The sequence below is a fragment of the Achroia grisella genome, unplaced genomic scaffold (genome assembly GCF_030625045.1).
Source record: "Achroia grisella isolate CSIRO2021 unplaced genomic scaffold, CSIRO_AGI_Agris_v1 utg640, whole genome shotgun sequence".
In the NCBI taxonomy this organism is placed as follows: domain Eukaryota; kingdom Metazoa; phylum Arthropoda; class Insecta; order Lepidoptera; family Pyralidae; genus Achroia; species Achroia grisella.
The window spans coordinates 102,879-119,496 of NW_026712977.1; the positions used below are offsets into that span (position 1 = coordinate 102,879).

Genomic DNA, 16,618 nt, shown 5'->3' on the forward strand with positions numbered 1-16,618 from the left:
TTCTATCAGTTATTTTGTAAAATTTCTTCTTTGTCGATTCCTCAAGGCATGAGTATCATGACTACCAGGAATGCTTCTTCCAACCAACATTCTCCAGGCATCCTCTCCTGAGCCAACTGGATCGCATACTGCATATTTTGCATGCATTTAGTAAAATAGCTGATAGGAATACTTCACAAGACATTTGTTTTAAAAGTAATAAACTTAAACAGAAAATATCCATATAAATACAAACGCGTACGCATCTGAATCGTGTGAGTATTGAACCTGCGACCGTCGGTCGTTTTTAAAACATCTTTGTACCTTAGTATTGTCTTTTGACGTTAAAAATACTTACTTGTTCCATTACTTCAGGTGCCATCCAGCAAGGAGTGCCGACAAATGTATGTCTAACTTTTTGCCTGGACATATCTCTGCCGGTGGCTAACCACGCAGATACACCAAAATCAGCTATTTGAACGGTACCATCTTCGCCTAGTAAAATATTTCCGGCTTTTATATCTCTGAAAATAATAATTATCATATGCAGCAAACCAATTAAATTAAGTTTACAACATAAATTGCTATAAGGGTATCCAGTGCAATAAATTGACTTTATTTCAATTTGACAGTTTTGATTAGATACATCTAACCATATATAATTTTAATATGTATATATAGTAGATACTGTCATTACATAATTCATCATATAATTTTGTAAAAATATTTCAGAATAAATAATATTACAACATCCATACTGATATTATAAGTTCGAAAGTATGAATGTCTGTCAGTTTGTTACTGAATTGACTAAAATTTCCTACATCAATGAATGATATTTGAATTACTGGATTTCAACCTTTTCACAACAAATGACTAATACGGAGAAAGTTTAGAGACTATTTATTATCTAAAAGAAAATTTGGAAGGGGGTGAAAAAAGGGACGAAGATATTGGTATACTTCCATCCCTAATTTCACACCTTTTAGATTTTCTGAATTTAATCGCGGTAAACAAGTAGTATTATTAATTCGAAAGTGTGTCTGTCATCAGTTTCATACCATTTTATGACTAAAGGGCTAAATGGATCTGAATTAAATTTGACGTGATACATTGTATCCTAAGGACAAAGAATGGCTACATGTTATTTTATCAAAAGCAGACAAAGTCCCGGGTAAAATCTATTTCACTATATTATTTTTTATTTAGTCATAATAAATAATAATATAGTAAATTAGATTAATTCGTTTTCTACTTGTAAGAGTAATTACAAACTAGACTTTACCTAGTTATTTAATTATTATAATTAATTTGAAAAATAAATACTAAGTAAATTATTGTTAAGTATCTATATGTATAAATATATATTTATGTGTATAGTACATCTATACAGGTAGGCAAGTATTAGTATAAATATATATTAACTATATCTTGCCAACAAACTGTTCTGCAGTCTGGCGAGTCATTTAATAATAATAAAGTAACAAACTTTAATGAATGAATTAAAAAAAATAGCACAGGCGTAAAGTTACGATGTTCATGTATATAGGCGTCGTTTACCACTTATATAATTATATAAACGAACAGTACAAATCCTCTTTGTATAATATATAAGGTAATTACTAGCATGACAATGTATGTTTATAAACCAATGAATAATTTATACATCTAAGTATATAACTAACTAGATCTTACTAATATTATAAACGCGAAAGTTTGTGAGTGTAGATGGATGTTTGTTACTCTTTCACACCAAAACTACTGAACGGATTTTCATGTAACTTTACAGTAATATGCTTATGCATCAGAATAATATAAATTTCACGCAGCTAAAACCGCGGGCAGACCTAGTAATTATATAAACGAACAGTATAAATGCTCTTTGCGTAATATTTCAGGTTACTAGCATGTATGTCTATAAAGTAATGAATAATTTATACATCAAAATATATAACTATTATACATCTTAAGTTTTATTTTAATATTATAAATGCGAAAGTTTGTGAGTATGGATGAATGTTACACCTTCACGCAAAAACAATGGGTTTTGATTAAACTTTAGAGTATCTTTAATAGCTTATAGTTACATCGGAATTACACATAAGCTATAAAATTCTAAACCGAGTGTAAAACCGCGAGCGCAGATAATTATTTTTATACCATATATATCTGGTTTGTTACAAATATTCTCTATCGCCAATGCAATCGTAAATCTAATATTATAAAGCTGAAGTTTGTTCCATTGAACGCGCTAAAGGAGTAAAAAAGGAGATTTTTTTAGCTTCCTCTCTCTGTCACACATAACGCGTACGAAGTTGCGCAGGTAAGCTAGAGTAGTATTGACCGTTTATCAGCATAAATTAATTACGACAAAAAACTGATGAATATAAACACATTTCGCGTGATTTTAGAATATATTTTTTGCTACAACCAATAGGAGCCCAGCGGATTAATGAAAAATGTTGTAAAAAAGAGGAAATTCTTCCAGCTTCCGCTCTCTCTTTTACATAACGCGTACGAAGTTGCGCTGCGCGGATCAGCTACGTATTGTTAATTTATAAACATAAATGAATTACGACATAAAAATTGAGGAATATATTTCGCGAGATTTTCGTATATATTTTTTGCTTTCATAATATTTAAATTCGTACTGGGCAACAGCGACGCGTGGCCTAGCTAGCAAGTCATCATTACGACGCACCGCATATTTTTGTTCAATGAAAAGTTCGCGAGAAAAGAGGCGAAATAATTGCAGTTGTAATGGTATACGTCTTCGCTTGTATTTATATAGTGATATAAATAGTTACAAGGTAAACACCACGCAGCGAAATTTACAAATTAAATCGGTCAAAAGGTCAAACTTACCTTAAATAACTCGCAAAAGCAAAGTGTAATTGTTTAATATCCACATCCGAACGGTACGTGATTCTTATTTCAAACAATGTTACATGATTTTATTTATTATGTGTTATTGGTTTGTTTTCCCAACTACAACTGATTATGTGTAGCAACACATAGAATAAACAAAAACATTAAACATTGTATGAAATGAGTTCGCCGAGGTTAATTAAGATATTTGCAACAAAATTTGCAATATATAAACATAATCTGTCTAGAATTAGATTTATTAATTAGAAATGTTACGATAAGTAGCGTTAATTACAGTTTATCCACTTGCTAATAATATGCGCTCTACATACGTAATGGTTTTAATATTCAGAAACATTTAAATGCGTTCACAGTTTACAATTTTGCAACAATGTAAGGATTACTAACCCTGAATTAAATTTAATTTATAAACATGCGTGTAATAGAGCTTTTGTTCGTGACGAGACGTTAAATACTATACTAATATTTAAAGTTTAGAGTTCGTTTGTTTGTATACACTAATGTCTGGAGCTACCAGTCGATTTTTAAATAAACCTTTATACGTTTGTTTGCTCAATACTTGGAGGAAGTATTTTAAACATCACGATGTGACTTTTAGGAGTTCGCAAGAAGAAAATATAATCCAGAATGAACGCTAAGCGTATAAAACTACGTCGCGAGCGGGTGATATGGAGGGTTGGGAATAAGGGTGGTCGCCATTTCCTTGCATATAATAAAACAGTAAAATGGTGACACGAGTCGACAACTGTCTGTTTATCTTTTTGTGTTTTATAGCTTCGCGTAAAACCAGTAGAAGAAGTAAGTGTATGATGTACATGTAGGCTACAGAAATTTAAATACACATCCACTATTGCTAATATTTTATTAATAAAATAAATAAATATAGTTGGCAATAGAAATAATCTTTATTCAAATAAACTCATTACAAGCACTTTTGATAGTCATATTTTTTATTCTACCACTCAATCGGAATGCAGATTCATCACAAGAAGAATGAGCAAGAAACTTGTGGGTTGCTCTTTATAATAGATATTTTTTTTACATAAATAATATAAAAAAAACATCTATATCATCATATAGCAATACATTTAATTACTTTCGTTGTTGTTTATGGTCAATTACTGGCGAGTACAATATAGACGCAGGCGAAAACGTATAAATATAGACATACATTAAACCGCGAGTAAAATCATGACGCTCAGCTAATATAATATAATAATATGCAATACATAGGACAAATATATAAAAATACAACAGATATTATAAAATAAAAATAAAAGAATAAACCAATGTTTGTTATATAAATAATAATACAATACGGTTGATGTCCGGGTCTACTAACATCCTACCTACCTTCGTGAAGGAAAACTACTGGCCGAAGATAGTGTTATACCGACGCTACAGTGGCAGATTGCCGTAGAAAAGGATGACATCATAGACAATATTATATTTATATATATATATATTAGTACTTAAGATGGGCTAATAATAGTGGCCAATATTCTTATCACGTTAAGTTGCCTGAAATAAAAATATTATTATATAAAAAAAATACATACCTGTGTATTTGTCCATTGCTATGAAAATATTCCAATCCCTTTAGTACCTCCCTGAGAACAGTAGCAATAGTTGCCTCATCAAACACTCCATGTTTACAGTTGCTCACTTTCATTTTATGTTTAATAACATCCAAGAGACTACCACCTAAAATAAAATAAAATATTGCTTACATTTTAACGTAACTAGAATGGCAACTAAGTAATACGGCGTACCTCTAGTTAAATGTCAATCTCACACTTAGACCTATACATAAATAAACTTTCATGAAGTCATTCTGGAAGACTAATACGTCAGGCGTTTATTCGCAGTAATTTTCCCTTCAATCGAATCATAAACAATAAGTTGCTGATTTTTTTATGTATAAAATATAGTCCAGAGGAACTTAAAACCTCTACAGTGTTTCTCGGTACCATGACAGTATGCTACGGGAAGTACATAGATATTCCGCCGACTGTGATCCGACCATAAACTAGAAAGAAAGAAAGAGAAAATAAAACTAGCCTATGATCAGAGATCAGATTAGTGGCTTGGCATATGATCAGATCTCCAGTGTTTTTTTATGTAATTTAAATAGCAAAGAACCTAATGGCCCATCGGATGGGAAGTAACCGTCGTCTATATACATGAACAGCAGCACCTCCGTAACATATGATGCCCATAACCACTCGTGCAATCTCATCTTACACCTTCAATCTTGTAATTTCTGCTGAATCTCATCCTTCAAACGAGCATCCTTCATCCTTTAAAGCAAGCTGCAAATAGACTTTAAACTTAGAAATATAAAGTTGAAATTTCAATTCTTATTTAATTAATTTTGTTTATTATTAAGTAGAGTCGAGTCGTGTCGTATCAAGAATTAAAGAGTATGATGGAAGATCGCGGAAAGTGGCAAAGGCTCCACCGACAAGAGCGTAGCGCTTAAATTATGAATGAATGAATTATTAAGAGTAAAATATTAATATATACTTTATGGAGAAATACAGTAGGGAAAATTGAATGTTACTTTCTTTTATACTTTACTGTACAATAAAACATAGTATAAGAGGATACAATAAACTTATTAAATAAATATATAAAGTTGTGGACATATCCTATAATAGGGATATCTTCCAGTTAATCTTTAAACGACCGAGAGGACTAGTGGAGAGATGGAAACATAGGTACAATAAATAATACAATATAACATATATCACATTACAATATAATATATACACAAATATATACATAAATAAATATACTATAAGTAATAAGAATAGTCCCACTGCTATAATATATCTAATTATAAATTATAAAATATTCATTTTGTTGAATACCTAGAGTAAAACGATTAGTAAATATATCAAAACATGTATGTCTTTTTACCTTCAAGCAGTTTCAGCACAAGCCATAATTCATCGCTGACTACAAAACTAGTGTAGTAAGTTACTACATTTTCATGGTTACAGCTTGACATTGCCTGTAAAAATATATTTATTACAAAAAATAGGGTCAGAATACAAACAACTTACTAATACTATAAACGCGAAGTTTAAGAGTCTGGATGGATAGAAAGTTGAATAGACGTTTGTTACTCTTTCACACATAAACTACAGAACGAATTTTGATGAAAATTTACTGTAATATAGCGTATACATAAGAATAACACATAGCCTACAAATTTCATGCAAGTGTAATCTCAGGCACTGCTGGCAATATATATATATATAGAAAATGCCTCGATATACACACATGTATGTATACACAAACATACTCATGAGTATGAATGTTTATATCGAAACCATGACCATCAGGGGTGAGGCGTTATCCTTAACCGCTACATCACGGAGGCAGTTTGATAGTTAAAGTACTCATATATATGTAAATATAAGATAGTAGAAATGTTGTTTGCGGTATATTTACGATTTGCAACTAATTCACTGATTAACATTGTAGATCACTTCTAATCTATCGGCAACATTGAAAATTGTTTACTTGTTTTTGAATGAGACTAGATAATGCACATGTTTCGAAGTCTTTGAGGTCAGGGTTTAGATAGCAACACTGTTGCAAGTAACATGTTTATTATTGTCCTCCTTTCTAAAAGGTCACTTAGATATACAGGATAAATAGAATAGTTATATAAGTTCTCAACATAATAAGCAAACATACTTATACATATGTATACAATATAATAATAATAATATAACACTACAGTACATAGAAATAATGTTTACAATATAGAACTTATTATAAACATGCTAACAATAGGCAGTCTTATCGCTCAAATCAAATCAGACAACCTAGCAGTACATGCATATGTAATGTGGTGATGTTGGACTCCAGTCTCCGCAATTAGCCTCTCATTCGGGCCGTTGTGCGTGTAGTATATTCATATCCGACTATCTAAGCTGAGAACCTTTGTTCACTAGCGAATATACCTCATTATCATTAATAGGATAGCTAAAGCTACAGGAAACCCAAATGTCTAGGAGATCTGTCCATAATGCGCTAACATTCAAACACGCGAAGTTAGTCGTTAAGTTTTTAATTAAATTTTGCGTACTTTACTGGGTAACTTAATTTCTGGTTCATTGTGAACTGTTTATAGAGTATTATAAAACAATAAAATAAGATGACGATGTGGTTCTCAAGTTATAGCGTGAGCAATAGAAATAAATATTGATTTTTATATATATAGATAATCTGTCCCTTTGTTAACACACCTTAGAAATGAGATCAATGTTTAAAAGTTTTCAGATGGGTTACGAAGTAGACTACTTTGGGAATCACAGATCTAGAAATAAAAATAAAGCCTTCTAGTCCCACGGTAAGCAGAATTTGTGTTATGAGTACTAGATATAAATTCTTAGATATTTTGAATTTTGAAACAGAAAATACCCAGACAGGCAATCATACTCATGAATGAACACATGAATGTTTGCAACATGCGAGGAATCGAACCGTTAATCAGCGGATGTAAAGAGTGATGCTAAACCGCAAGAGCACCAAGGCTGTCTAGAAATATATTTAAGATATCTAGATTAGTCATTCCCAAAGTATAATTAGGTATTCTTAATTATCTATTTATGTGATGATTAAATACATGTATTTCTTTTAGAAGCTCGTCCATAGAGGTGTTCCATTTTTCCAAATTTATCCTCTTGATAGCGCATTTCTCTCCCCTTGGTTTACAATATGCACCATACACTACGGCCGTGGCGCCAACACCTACAAATTCAAAATATTACAATCAAACAATCATTTCATTTTATTGATAATATGTATATCAAATATAATGTTAAATTACGACTTAATCAGTATCAAGCATTTGTTTTACCTATTCGATAGGTAGGTATACTAAACAATTAATGAATTTTAAAAATTAAAATTGCATTTTACTACTACTAAATAATTACTATAGAATAGTTAAAGTGTAATATAATATTAATTACACAGCGTCTTATAGTCCCGAGCTAAGCAAGCTTGTATTGATTAATTATCAGACAATTGTTATTTTTTTATAAATACATACGTACATACATAATATACCCAGAAAACACCCAGACTGATACAAAGAAACATACTCATGAATGAAAATGTTTGTACTGTACGAGGTATCAAACCCATCACAATTGCTAGTAAGGTGTTGTGCTAAACCGCTAGACCAGCGAGCCCGTCAGAATAGATTAATTGATTCACAAGAACAGAAAGTAAAGACCATAGTCCTCCAGAATCATAATGTGATGTTAATGTATATATATCTGATGCTTGATCAGGTCTGCCATCACCTTGTTTGTCAGTCCAGTGCCATAAATTAAAAATAATTTCAATATGAGGCATATATTAATATCATCAACCAATCTTGTAAATCATACTTGAATAACAAATTAATAAAATGTAAAGTCATAGTTAGTAGAGCAGACAAGTCCCTACAAACACTCACTCACAGATATTGAACTTATGGATATTAAAAATTAAGTAGATATACATAGTTGTTCCGAAGTCATTCCAATTTATTTAAAAGGCCAGTCTATATATGTTACAATATGTATGGCCTATGGATTATGGATGGATATCTACTTCTGACGGTCGCAGCTTTGATTTTTCACATGGTACAAACATTTGTATTCATAAGTATGATGGTTTGTATTTATCAGTGTGTTTTCTATATATGTATTATGCTTATGCTATTATATAGCTGCAATATATAATCAAACAAGATAAATGAAATTGCCATTTCGGATTACTAAGATGTCATGAGTGCGACGATAACTTGATAAATGTTTTGGATACAAGGGATTTTAGATGAATACAGTAGACATTCTTAATTTTTTTTAATAAAATTATAATATGGCTTGCATCACTAGGAACTAAATATATAAAAATTGCCATTTCTGATTACTAAGATGTCATGAGTGTAACGAGAACTCGATAAATATTTTGGTTACAGGGGATTTTAAATGAATGCGGTAGATATTATTTTTTAATAAAAATATAGTATTCTGACTTTCATCACTAGGAACTAAATATTCTTTCCCATGTTCCAGCCCCTTAAAAGAAAACATTGTTTGTATGTAACCATTCAATCTTATTTTTTAATTCAGGTACCCACATCTTAGTAGGTACCACAAAATTTAAAAATTAAATAAAAATTGGTTAGTTCTCATGCGGGCGGCGTCAACTCTTATAATTAATCTATGATCATAAATCTTCTCGGGCGCGGTTTATATAATCTGTAGCAGACCTTACACAAAAAATAAACAATATAATATGTAAATTAACAAAAATAAAGTAGTTTATTTAGAATCCAAATATTATTTGCTAAACTGGAATTAACCAAAATTTAGTACAAAAAATGACAAAATAACATAATGTTCATCAATTTTTATTACAGGTTTTTATATTTTAACCTAACGGTACAAACTGTAAACGCCGCTATTATTGAGACGAATGAAGTAAAATATATGAACCGAAATTCAATATTTATAAAGAAATTGAGATAAACATTTAATAATTAAACAATTTTCAAAATAGTAATAAATAATATAAAATTCTTTTTAGAGTTGGTAAGTTGTAAAAATGACATTTAGACATCAAGAAATTTGACAGTTTGGCTATATCGCGACCTGGTAAGCGTGTATTACATAGATATATAATAGCATTGCCTTATAATTATTTAAACCGTATGTTAGTATGAAGTATTTGATTCAAACATACCAATAACGTCCAGTATTTCGTAATCATCCTCACTATTTGGCCACGGATATGAAGTATTCGGATTGGCCGCCATTTTACGACTGAATAAATTTCCGATTCCTACAGCATTTCCGATTGACAGGCTCGCGGCTTTAGCATACGACGTCAAATTTGTTAGACGGTCACATGCTCCAAATGATTTCTAAATATTGTAATAAAATATAAAAAATATTTTTTAATATAAATTAATTATATAATTATATATTAAAGAAATATGGAGGGTCAGTCAGCGCCCTCTATTAGAATATTAATTAACATCTGCGATTAGTTTTTGTAAGCGATTATAGATGGCGCTGTATTTTTAAATCGATATACGAAATGTAAACAGACAATGATGCCTGAGGCATGGGCGGGACGCTGGTAGCTAGTATTGCCACGATGTTATGTAAACTTCTAACCTTAATTTTGAAGCATATTATAAATGACACCTAACTAGTATGTTTTCATAGAATTATTGTTAATCAGACCCAGTTCCCCAAACTGCAAATGACAAGGAGATGTTTTTTTATGGATGACGATTGACTGGTGTCCTCGTCTGGTCACTGGTCTGTTAGGTGGTCCACTCGGACCTCCTGGAAATTTGTCACGATGGGCTAACTAACCTGACCATGTTTATTTTATCCTCCACTCGAGCCCCGCCAGCGTAAACCGTTAGCATAGGCGGGAGCACCTTCCATTATCATACATTAAAAAAACCTTCATTATAAAATGAAATTCATAAACAAATTTACAAAAAAAATTATACGTACTTGTCTAAAAATACCATGAACCCCTGGTGTAATTATATCAGCATAGTTTTTTCTGAAAAAAGACCATGTATATTAAAATAGTTTTTATTCCGATTAAAAACAGGAACTATTATCTGAAAATGGTATACTTGCAATATTATGCAAATAATTACTTGCCAACACTATGATAGAAACTAAATAAGGTAAAGTAGGTAAAAGTACATATACCTGACCATTTCTTGACTCAAAACAGAACTTCTGTTTATTTATTTATTTAGTAAGGCGATTCACGAAGGACTGTTCTCAATGAAAAATTACATATTCAATTAATTATTTTTTTGTTTCTACAATATTATTTAATACTTAAAAAAATCTGTTATAATCAATACATCTATACATATAAATAAAATTGGATTGTCTGTTGTAATATTGATATAATCGTTTCTTACTACATGCATATGAATATAAATACGGTACATACACTAAAATATTTTTTTTACAATTATTGTCTGTCTGTCTGTTTGTTCCGGCAGGTAACTGATATAACAAGCAGTAACTTAGGCTACTTTTATTTTAGAAAATTAAAGTCTAATTCCACGCGTACGAAGTCGCGAGTACAGCTAGTTATAGATAAACTTTGGAATCAATTTTACTTTTGTTAGCAGAACGATTTTGGTTTGTAATACAGTTCGAGATAATATTTTGCTCATTTTTTATATTCACATGTAATTGCTCAACGTGTTTAGTACAGCACTTTAATTCCGATGGTTGCGGGTTCAATTCCTTGCACGGTACAATAATTTGTATTCATGCGTATGATTATTTGTATCGGTCTGTATATTATTTGTCTTTATAGTAGTTATTTAGTACTCACAACACAAGCTCTACTTATAGCTTGGGAGTAGATGGTGTCGTTGTGTGAATATATATATTATTACTAGCTGTCCCGGCAAACGTTGTGTTGCCATATAAAAAAATAGGGGTTGGTGATAGAAGGGTGAAAATTTAGGGTTGTATATATTTTTTAATGACACAATAAAAAATATAAACAAAAGATGTTGCAAAAAAATAAAAAAATAATGTTAGGGGTGGACAACACTTATCACTTAGGGGTGTGAAAAATAGATAGAAGCCGATTCTCAGACCTACTGAATATGCATATAAAATTTTATAAAAATCGGTCATGTCGTTTGGAAGGAGTGTGGTAACTAACATTGTGACACGAGAATTTTATATATAGCTTTTGCCCGCGGCTTCGCTCGCGTTAAGAAGTATTATTATTAATTAGTTATAGTTTTTGCGGCATTACTTATGTTTGCTTTCTTAGGGAATGCCTACGTCATAGTAGCTTCATGGATGCAAAGTCAGTCCGATCGGTTTAAAATTGACAAAGTTTCATACAAACTTTCATCCCCTATTTTATCCCCTTAGGGGTGTAATTCATAAAAAACCTTTCTAAGGGGATGCCTACGTCATAGTAGCTTTATGCGTACAAAGTCTCAGCCCGATCGGTTTAAAATTTACAAAGTTTCATACAAACTTTAATTCCCTATTTTATCCCTTTGGGGGTAGAATTAATCAAAATCCTTACTTAGCGGATGCCTACGTCATAACATCTACCTGCATGCCAAATTTCAGCCCGATCCATCCTGTGGTTTGAGCTGTGCGTTGATCACTATGTCAGTCACCTTTGAGTTATATATATTTAGATTTATTACGCCGTAACTTCTTAAATCTTGGCATTTTTGCGTCCTCGGATTTTTCGATAACACCGTGACAAAACTACAAAAGAGGGACAATCTCCGTTCGAAATGTGATATATATTAAACATGTACTAGTACGTTATACTTTGTATGTATTAATATTGTATACACAGGGCCAATTACTTGTAGAACGTTTCATATTAACAAATCGATTGGCGTAGTTTAGATATTATACAAATGCATAATCATATCAATAGTCACACGCAATATCTAGTCATTACACATCTAGGTCATTTTGCAACATAATGTATCAAAAATCGTAGCATAAATATCCAAAATCGTAAAAAGATCAAATTTACAGCGTTCGAAGGATTCACCGTGCGAGTGTCGGGTCCATCGTGTGGCAGAGAGGGAAACTCCAAGCAGTTCCCGGGACTTGTGACCCGGGTGTAGGTTTAAGGGGCTCCTTTGTTCTGTTCATGTTTCTCACCGTGCCCAGCCAAATCTAGCAAGAGCCTGTTGGTACAGCTTTAGATACATGTTAAAATATAAAACTTTCTGCAGTTCTAGACAGGCCTAGATCTTTTAGAAGGTTGATGAGAGATTTTGCTGGTATACCTCTCGTTCCCATTTTGACCGCATATTAATATGCCACATATATAGCCATTTTTCGAAATATCGTTTATTAAGAGTACATTTTTTAAAATATGCATATCTATGCATTTGCGCACGCCAACATCGGAAACGCATATGGAAATATCAGTAGGTATTATTGTTCTTACACATTTCTTCATTTACTTCAATCAAGCCAATTTGTTATTTTTTTTAATAAACGAATATGGCATGATACCTTTGTCTATGCTATGCACACGCGCATGTCTTTAGTTAAGAATTTTTTTATACCACTATAATAGACAACAAACAAATTAAGGAGAAGATGGGAGTCATGTCATATCAAGAATTAAAGAGCATGATGGAAGATCACGGAAAGTAGCAAGGGCTCCACCGACAAGAGCGTAGCTCTTAAATTAGGAATGAATAAACCATAAAAGAATGTGAGTAAAGTTAGTTGTCAGTCAAGTAGTTGCGAATTCACTAGAAATTAACACTATGGTTTTCAGTAGGACCGCGTGGATGTCGCCTTATGGAGTTGATTGTTTTTAGGACTGGACAATCTGCATCCCATAGACCATTTGCGATGTTCATGTGATTGTATTTATATTTATTCATAATTGTCTATACCATGAAAAAAAAAACATATTTGTATAAAGGCCAGGGATAAAGGTTAAATATATATTTACGCTATTACTGTATTAATAAATAAATATGTAATGCATTATGTATTTGTTGATTCAAGTGAAGTGCGTAATACCATATTATAGTTATTATCTGCACATAGATAAACAATTTTTGTTTATATATTTATTTTAATGACTTTATTGACCGAGTAAATATCACACTTGATTGATGGAGTTCTAATCTGCAAATATTTTAGGTGAAATATAAATTAAAGGTATCGTGCCTTTAATTTATATATTTCGTCTCTGTTTATACTACTATAGCGGCAAACAGTAGGGCCCGTCTGATAACAAACGGTTACCGCAGCCTATGGACGCCTGAAACACCAGTGGTGTCACGTGCGCGTTGGCTACCTTAGACGTCAAGCAACTTTCTTTAAAAGATATACTTCAACTGAAGGATTAAGGTTCAAAATACGGATGCATGACATTAGTCCTCCAGAATACCTACCAGGCCTACGTATAATCTAGTACTACGAGTGTCATATGAATAATTATGATTACAACTGGTCGAGCGTAAATTCGACCAAAAATAATTTAAATTACAAGTTTGAATATTATTAGATATTAGATTGTAATTCAGATTACTGCTACACAACTTTCTTTTTAAATAACTTTATATTTGTATATTGAGCGAAAAGTTATTTCACTAATAATTAATATACATAAACAGTGTAATAAATAAATTTATTATAATTATGTTTGACATTCAGTAAGGTTACAGACAGTAATTTCAAAGACAAACAATGTTAATCAATTCTCAATTTGACCATAGAATTTAACAATAAACAAAAGAGTATATGTGTGTTAAATACATGGTATTATGTAATGTTTCTTTTATTCATTTAATGTATATTTTAGTATAATTTGATAGTTTTCAAATGTATTAGCATTCTACACTCCTTACCTATTTCAAGTACTAGCTGTGGAACTTCTGCATCAAACTTACTTGACAACTATCTTTATATTTTGCCCAATTTACATAATATCTTTTTAAATTATGCCCTATTCTGATGTATAAGCTATATTATTGTAAAGTTTCATCGAAATCAGTCAGTAGCTTTTGCTTGAAAGAATTATAAGCATCCATCCATGCTCACAAACTTCCATGTTTATTATATATATATATATATATATATATATATATATATACTCTGCGTCAACGCAATTTTCGTGAAAAGGGGTGTAGCCCATTGTTAAGATTTTTAGTTTTTTTTGGTTCAGTATTAATTAATATTTTATTAATTTACTAAATACCAGTGGGCGCGTAGGTAGGTGGATATTTATAATTTTCCTTACGTCAGTTATTTATTAAATTTTTAGCATTTGTCATTTCATCGTAATATTGACGCGAACAATCAGAAAAAGTGCCGACAAAAGATAACACCGCGATTATCTGACTGTTGTTAAAATTGTCCAGCAATATAGAAATTGAATTTTTTTGCCCGCTAGCTTACAATAGATACGCCTAACAAAGCTTCATTGAGCTTTTTCCGGGCAAACACTGTAGTTTTTAGGACACGTACGAACAATAAATAATAGAATAATAACGTCCCTTACATAATTTTATTATCATCAGACAATTTCCGTCGTGTAGAGGGTCAGCACCCGCTTTACTTCCGATGGTCGCGGGTTCGATTTCCGCACGATACAATTATTTGCATTCATGATATAATTATTGTTTGGACGGGTTTGATTATTTATATATTAAGTTTTCTATGAGAAATATAAAGGTATATTTAAGCATTTCTATCTGTTATTACCCATGGAACAATCGTAGTTAGGTATTAGATAGTGTTGTGTTAATTAGTAGTTCTCAGTTATTGTTATTATTATTTCCAATAATAAATATGAATATATATTTTTTTGGCTATTTAAACTATTATATTTCATATATATAAATTAGGTAAATCCTAGACTATGATTTTTTGTAGGTTAGACAAGTTATGTACTGCTATAACAATTGGAACAGTAAAATAAATATTTCTTTATTACATTACCTTTTATATTGTTCATTATTAACATATTATTGATTTATCTAACTGGAATGGCAAAACTAACGGCCCACATTGATGATTACCTGATGGTAAGTTATGGTAATTATTACTAAAGATTTGTAAGTGACGAAACATGACATAATATACATTCGTATAAAGCCAGCAAACTATACGAAATAACATCTTGTTCGTGCCCATTCACATTTTTAACAATTCCGGAATATTCCATTACAGGTATACAATACACGCGATTATGAATGTTACCAAATATATTACTATTTATAGTTTCGTATGTTTCTTACAGAATTTGAATTAAGTGAATGGCAGATTAGATGCAATGTTACATCATGTCATTAATATTTTTAATAGTCGTATGCATTTTTATTTCATTTTTTATTAATAACTGCTGAGCTGACCTGCACATCTTCCTCTGCATCACACTTACTTCACATTTATCTTTCAAATATTTAATATATTTTTGAATTATAAACTATGTGTTAATCTGGCGTATAAATTATATTATTATACATTTACATCAATATTCGATCAGTAGGTTTTAGGTGATAGACTAAAAAACATGTATCCATAATACTCGCAAACTTTCGCGTTTATATTATTAGTAACTAATTGCCGTTATTTGTTATTATTTAAAAATAATGCATTCTCTCTCAGGTTAGAGATAAATAAAGGAACAAAGCACAATACGACAATGTCAGAAAAGAAAATTTGATTGACAAAATCCTTTACGCTACCTGGCCAATTAATTAATTCTAGATGACTGTATCATTTTCATATCACAATCAGTAGTTTGTTATATACACTCTGTAGCGTCCATGTTCTAGTTATGTTTATTTCAGACAGTTCCAAATAAAAAATATTTTAAGCGCATGATACTCATAAATGAAAACCTAGCAGTCTAGAAATAATCTTTATTCAAATAAACTCAATATAATCACTTTTGAATAGTCATAATTTTGATTCTACCACTCATTCGGAACGCAGACTCATCACAAGAAGAATGAGCAGAAAACTTGTGTGTTGCTCTTTAGAATAGATACATATTTTTTATATAAATAATTACACAATAACAAATAAGAGGCATGCGATGATCAATATAGAAACCGCTAAGCACTGATTCTTAGTGCAATCAGATAACATTGTCAACGCTATGGATTTTAAGTTTTTCTACAAAAATGAGCGACAAAAGATGAAATCGAGATTGTCCCGCC

The 16,618-nt window shown here is 31.2% G+C and overlaps 1 protein-coding gene across 1 annotated transcript in view; it reads right to left on the reverse strand.

Moving 5' to 3' along the window:
* LOC131849209 (serine/threonine-protein kinase OSR1-like) overlaps positions 1-16,618 on the reverse strand; it is a 35,176-nt gene that overhangs the window by 9,774 nt on the left and 8,784 nt on the right. The window contains exons 4-9 of the mRNA XM_059199224.1: positions 10,413-10,464; positions 9,625-9,805; positions 7,511-7,635; positions 5,791-5,884; positions 4,428-4,572; positions 338-503 (exon numbers count right to left, since the gene is read on the reverse strand). Of these exons, the coding sequence (XP_059055207.1) occupies positions 338-503; positions 4,428-4,572; positions 5,791-5,884; positions 7,511-7,635; positions 9,625-9,805; positions 10,413-10,464 (763 nt within the window). The remainder of the gene's footprint in view (positions 1-337; positions 504-4,427; positions 4,573-5,790; positions 5,885-7,510; positions 7,636-9,624; positions 9,806-10,412; positions 10,465-16,618) is intronic.